The sequence below is a fragment of the Nicotiana attenuata genome, unplaced genomic scaffold, assembly GCF_001879085.1.
Source record: "Nicotiana attenuata strain UT unplaced genomic scaffold, NIATTr2, whole genome shotgun sequence".
Classification (NCBI taxonomy): domain Eukaryota; kingdom Viridiplantae; phylum Streptophyta; class Magnoliopsida; order Solanales; family Solanaceae; genus Nicotiana; species Nicotiana attenuata.
The window spans coordinates 14,461-20,594 of NW_017670627.1; the positions used below are offsets into that span (position 1 = coordinate 14,461).

The 6,134-nt window shown below is 38.7% G+C and overlaps 1 protein-coding gene across 1 annotated transcript in view; it reads left to right on the plus strand.

Moving 5' to 3' along the window:
* Positions 1 to 5,347: 5,347 nt before the first annotated feature.
* Positions 5,348 to 6,134, plus strand: part of LOC109241675 (pyrophosphate-energized vacuolar membrane proton pump) — a 5,450-nt gene continuing 4,663 nt past the window's right edge. The window contains exon 1 of the mRNA XM_019408435.1: positions 5,348 to 5,755. Within this exon, the coding sequence (XP_019263980.1) occupies positions 5,503 to 5,755 (253 nt within the window). The 5' untranslated portion in view covers positions 5,348 to 5,502. The remainder of the gene's footprint in view (positions 5,756 to 6,134) is intronic.

Genomic DNA, 6,134 nt, shown 5'->3' on the forward strand with positions numbered 1-6,134 from the left:
AACACTACACAAGCACAAAGCATGAATCGAATATTCCAATTAGCACCTAGCACACATTTTCTCATTGCAATTATTCGTCAAGAAGCTACAATGTCACTTTCAAGGTCATTGAGGCATTTAAGCAAACACATGGCCTCCACCAAAGTTACCTCATAATTTCAACCTTAATTCTTCCAATATTACTACACAACCATACCAATCAACCATCCTACCACCATCACAATATAACAAGGGCACAAAGTGCTCCAAATTTGCACAAATACACCACTAATTTTCGGCCTTTAAGGCACCTCCACACAACTTCACCATAAAAATTTTGTTTAGGCATCAAGACATGCTAAAAATCTTCACAAGTTAAGCACAATGAAAACCCAACAAGTTAAGCACCAATCATGGCCAAAATAAGCAATTAAATGGAGAAAAAGAAAGAAAAAAAATTAGCACTAAGACACTACCTAGGGTTTAGTGGACATTANTTACCTTCCCCCAACCCTTTACTTTGATGGTTCTTCTTTTTCTGGTGAAGTTAATAGGAACAAAGAACCTAGGGAAGCTGCCTAAAGAAGCTCGAAGATATGTTAAAGTGCATTTTGGAACAACAGAGTAAATTACTACTGCGGATAGAAAGGCAGGAGGAAACTATTCACAACTTGAAAGTTCACACGAGTCAACTAGTTGAAGTTTTTAATGCTCAACAAACCAATATTGTGAATAGTATCCAAGAAGAGCGTGAATTAGATACAGAAATTGATAAGCTAGAGGAGGAGGCTAGAGTAGAACACCAACAATCAATCACACTAGATTTTAAGGATGTCGATGTTGTAGAAGAGATACTAGAGTCAACCAAGGATATTGAGGATACATATTTAGTTGACTCAATTGTCATTAGTGTTGAGAATGTAGATAGTCCCAATGTTCATGTAGTTGAGCGCATTGGTCCTCACTCCAAGCATTTTTCCACATTGTGTTTAGATGATGATATGGAAATAGATTCATCCGAGCCATTTGAGGAGTCAAGGAATGAGGAACAAAGTGCTTACATTCTGGAATTCTTCTTGCCAGAAAGTCGGGATTACATACCTCATATAAAGGCCAAAAAGTGTAGAATACTACATTATTTTATTGGGCTAGTCAGATTCGTTCCACCACCCCATGAGCATGATCATAGAGCAGAATCAAAACTTGGGGTCCGATTCATAAGTTCAAAGTGGAGGCAGAAAGTGATTCACGTCGTGCCGCGACGTTAAATCAAGCGCTTGTTGGGAGGCAACCCAGCTTTATTGCTTTCTTTTATTTATTTATTTATTTTTTTAATTGTATTATTTTTGTAGTGTCTAATTTTTTTTATTTTCTAGGAGCATGGAAAGCAAAGGTATTGGAATGATGCATCAACAAACCAAATGGTTGGAACTAAGTGTGAGGTACCCACACGAAGGACCAAGCTTGGGAGAAGTCTGAGTACCTCATGAACTGCTAGTGCTTCGGCCTTTGGCCTACCAGGGAGTTTCATTTACCCTCTTGTATGTATGGGTGAGCATTGGGGACAATGCACAATTTTAAGTGTGGGGTGAGGAGATTATCTGAGTGACTTTTCATGCTACTTTAGCTGTGTTCGTTTAATTAAATAATTTTGTTTCAAAATTTGATCACGCCCAACTATGCCTTATAAAAAGGACTAAGCGGTCGTTGCAAATATAATCTGGTTTACAAGTCCGAAGTCGAATCCCACAGAGAACTAAGGCTTAGCTATAGTTGTTCAATATCGCTAAGAAACACAAGTCCAAACAATTTTCTAATTATAAAGATTACAATATTTATTTTTATCTAATTAACTAACAAATCTAGAAAATCGTAAAACTATCAATTAACAAGGATAAGGATTTGAGTCAAGATTAAGGAGGTCTAGAGTTATGATTTCCCCAATTGTCGGAATCCTTCCCGCTACGTTTTCTATAAATTCGCCTAAGTATTCTCTACCGATCATGAGCGCTCTGACTGTCGTAACTCTCTCCCGAGTAATTACCACAATTTACTAGACGCACTCTCCCAAGTTACGCTAGCTGACTTTGTTTATTACAGCTCACTTTAGATTGCACCCAAGGCTTCGTTATCCCTAATCCCGCCTTTAAACCCGCAGTTATGGATCCCTCTTATACTTTGGGAGTGATGTTGTTCAACAACTACCTAAATATGCACTCTGTCCTGAGTTATGCACACTAAATAGGCACAACTAATTGAGGATCCTGTCAATTAACTACAACAAACACGTAGTTGAACAAATAGAGAAATTACTACGGCTCAATTATATAAAAATAACAAGAATTTATCCTACAAAAGGTTCCATCAAAACCCTAGATAACAAATTAGCTATTCATAATAGCATGTAAAACTACAATACTAAAAGTCATAACCAACAATGAAAAATAGGAAGAGGAAGGAAAAACTCGTAGAAGAATTCCCCGCCTTGCTCCTAGCGTGTTCTTGCCTCCAAGGGTGTTGTCTAACCCTAAAGTAATGTCTCTCCTCCACAATAGCCTCCCTAGGTCTAAGATATGTCAAAAAATCTTCAAAATGGTGTTTTTACATGTATTTATACCAAGTAGCGTCGGGCCGAGACGAAAAAACCCTTTCCTGCGCGAACAAGGACCTAGCTCTGTAAAATCTGAACAGCCGCGCCGCAGGCTGCGCCGCACCATGCGGCGCGGTAGTGCATTTTAGCTGCAACTTCATATTTTCAAGTCAGGCACGTGCAATTTTCTCAGAGTAAACTTATTTCGTCCTCTTTTAACATCCAGACTTGGTACACGACCCCCGAACACGATCCCGGCTTAATGTATTGGGCTTTTACTCAGACTTCAAAGCTCCAAATTGATCAATTTAGCTCTAAATTAACTTTTGAGCTCCGGTTCGCTTCCTGCACGGCATAAAACACGTACTAAGTGTAATTCACTATCATTTGAGCTCAAACACACGTAAAAATGCAATCATTGGAATGTAATACCACGGCTAAAACACGGGTTTCTAGCCTAACATCAGCAGGCAAGGCAGGCTTGGAGTGGCTCACTAGGTTATTTAATGTCATTTGTAGAACGAAGAAAATGCACGAAGATTGGAGGTGGAGCACGATGGTTCCTGTATACAAGAATAAGGGTGATATACAAAATTGCAATAACTATCGGGGTATCAAGCTGCTTAGCCATACTATGAAAGTTTGGGAGAGAGTGGTAGAGCTAAGGATGAGAAGGATTGTGTCTATTTTTGAGAACCAGTTTGGGTTTATGCCGGGGCGTTCGACTACAGAAGCCATCTACTTGTTAGGAGATTGAAGGACTTGGATATGGTGTTCATCGACTTGGAAAAGGCATACGATAAAGTTCCGAGGGAGGTTTTGTGGAGATATTTGGAGGCTAGAGATGTACATGTTGCCTACGTTAGGTTGATTAAGGACATGTATGACACAGTAAAGACCCGAGTGAGGATGATGGGTGGGGACTCGAACCATTTTCTGGTGGTGATGGGGTTGCATCAGGGGTCGACACTCAGCCCTTTTTTGTTTGCTCTGGTAATAGATGTACTGACATGCCATATCCAAGAAGAGGTGTCGTGCATGCTATTTGCAGATGATATTGTATTGATTGACGAGACGTTAGATAGTGTGAACGCATAATTAAAGGTGTGGAGGCACACCCTGAAATCTAAAGGTTTCAAGTTGAGCAGGATCAAGACAGAATACTTGGAGTGTAAGTTCAGTGGCGAGACTCAAGGAGGGGAAAGGGAGGTGAGGGTGGACTCGCAGGTCATCCCTAGGAGAGGGATTTTAAGTACCTTGGGTCTATTATTGAGAGGGCGTGGGGAGATTGATGAAGATGCCACACATTGTATTGGGGCGGGATGGATGAAACGGAGACTCGCTTCCGGTGTTTTGTGTGAACAAGAAGGTTCCACCGAAACTTAAGGGTAAGTTCTACAAAGTGTTAGTCAGACCAACGATGTTGTATGTGGCTAAGTGTTGGCTAGTCAAGTTCGCTCATGTCCAGAAGATTAAGGTAGTAGAGATGAGGATGTTGAGATGGATGTGGGGGCACACCAGATTAGATAGGATCAGAAATGAGCTTATTCGCGACAAGGTGGGTGTGGCCCCTATTGAGGACAAGATGCGGGAAACGCGACTTAGGTGGTTTGGTCATGTGAGGAGGAGGAGCACAGACGCCCCGATGAGGAGGTGTGAGAGGTTGACATTTGAGGGCCCACGGAGAGGTAGAGGTAGGCCAAAGAAGAGGCAGGGAGAGGTAATTAGGCAAGACATGGCGCGGGTTCAGTTGACCGAGGACATGACCCTTGATAGGGAGGTATGGAGGTCGAGGATTAGGGTAGTAGAGTAGGTAGTCTAGAGTGCTCATAACAGTAGTATTGGCACGCAGTCTCGCTTTCTGTTGGTAGTAGGTTTTTATGACTAACCGTTGTTTATTTAATTGTTGATCACCTCACTATCTGGTTGTTTTTAATCTGCTTTTATATGGCTTCTTGGTACTGTCCCTTCTTGTCTATATTTTCATTAATGTGGTGCTTATGCTTTTCTAAGTCGAGGGTCTATTGGAAATAGCCTGACTATCCTCACAAGGTAGTGGTAAGGTCTGCGTACACACTACCCTCCCCAGACCCCATGGTGTAGGATATTACTGGGTATGTTGTTGTTGTTGTTGTTGTTGTTGTTGTTGTTGTAGTTCTTAGTCTTGCGGTTTGAAATTTGTAGTAATTTCCTGGTGTATATGGTTAAATCCTTTCTTTTCATAAATTTTGTTAAATCTAATAGTCAAAGTTTATTAAATATTTAATAAAATCCAAAAGTAACCACTTCTAATAAAATTTGGGTAAATGACACTTTATAGCCGCTCTAAAAATAATAGCCGAAAAAATGTATATTTTTTGTATATATATAATAAATATATATATATATATATAATATATATATATATATATATATATATATTTATATATATATATTTTGTATGTTATATACAAAAGTTATACAAATTTTTTGATTACCGAATATAAATAATTTGTAGTGCGGGCTAAAAGTGAAAAAACCCCAATAAATTTATACCTCTATCTAAACATAAGGTACTTTTATTGACATTGTTTCATATAAAACCTTATAAAATACACACGTGCGTATTTATTCTTTTATATATATGTATATGATATAATTTTTTTCCTTTTCTGTATACTTACCGTATTAATGGTGCAGCTATAATAAACTATAAAAACCATACATAAAATACCGGCCAAACAACAGTCTCACCACAAAACCCACCGTATAAATCTCACCATCTCTTCATCTTCTCTCAATTCCCCTCTATTTATTCCCTTCCTATACACGTTTCACATTCCCACCTTTCTCTCTCTCTCTCTCTATTCTCATTCTCTCTCTCTCTCTCTCTCTATTCTCATTCTCTCTCTCTCACACAACACACACATAGTTTCTCTCTCTAGGTGTCGGTGATGGGAGCAACAATTTTACCAGATCTCGGAACGGAAATTCTGATTCCGGTGTGTGCACTCATCGGAATCGGTTTTGCGCTCGTGCAATGGGTAATTGTGTCGAAAGTTACGGTGTCGACGGATAAATTATCGTCAGCTTCCGGTGACGGTAAGCATGGATCATATGCGGAAGCGTTAATTGAAGAAGAAGAAGGTATTAATGATCATAGCGTTGTGAATAAGTGTGCTGAAATTCAAAATGCCATCTCTGAAGGTAATCATTTCTTTAAAAATATTATTGCTTCTTTTTATTGAAATTGTATTTACACACGCTCGTTCATGTAATTACATATTGCACGTACGTAAACACTCTTCTACTATAAGAGTATACGTGTGTTTGTATATAAAATTATATATATGTGCGTGTACATGTCCATGTACATGTATACGTGTATAGGGTTTAAGTTATATAGATTGATCAATGGCAAACAAAAGTTATGCTATGATTTTATTGCCTATTAAAGATATTCAATAATAATTACCTTATAGCCGAGCTTATTGTGTAAAACCCAGTGTATCCATTAAATAGGGTCTTCTGAAGAGTGTAGTGTGTAGAAAATTATAAAGGTAGAAAATTATAATATATATATATA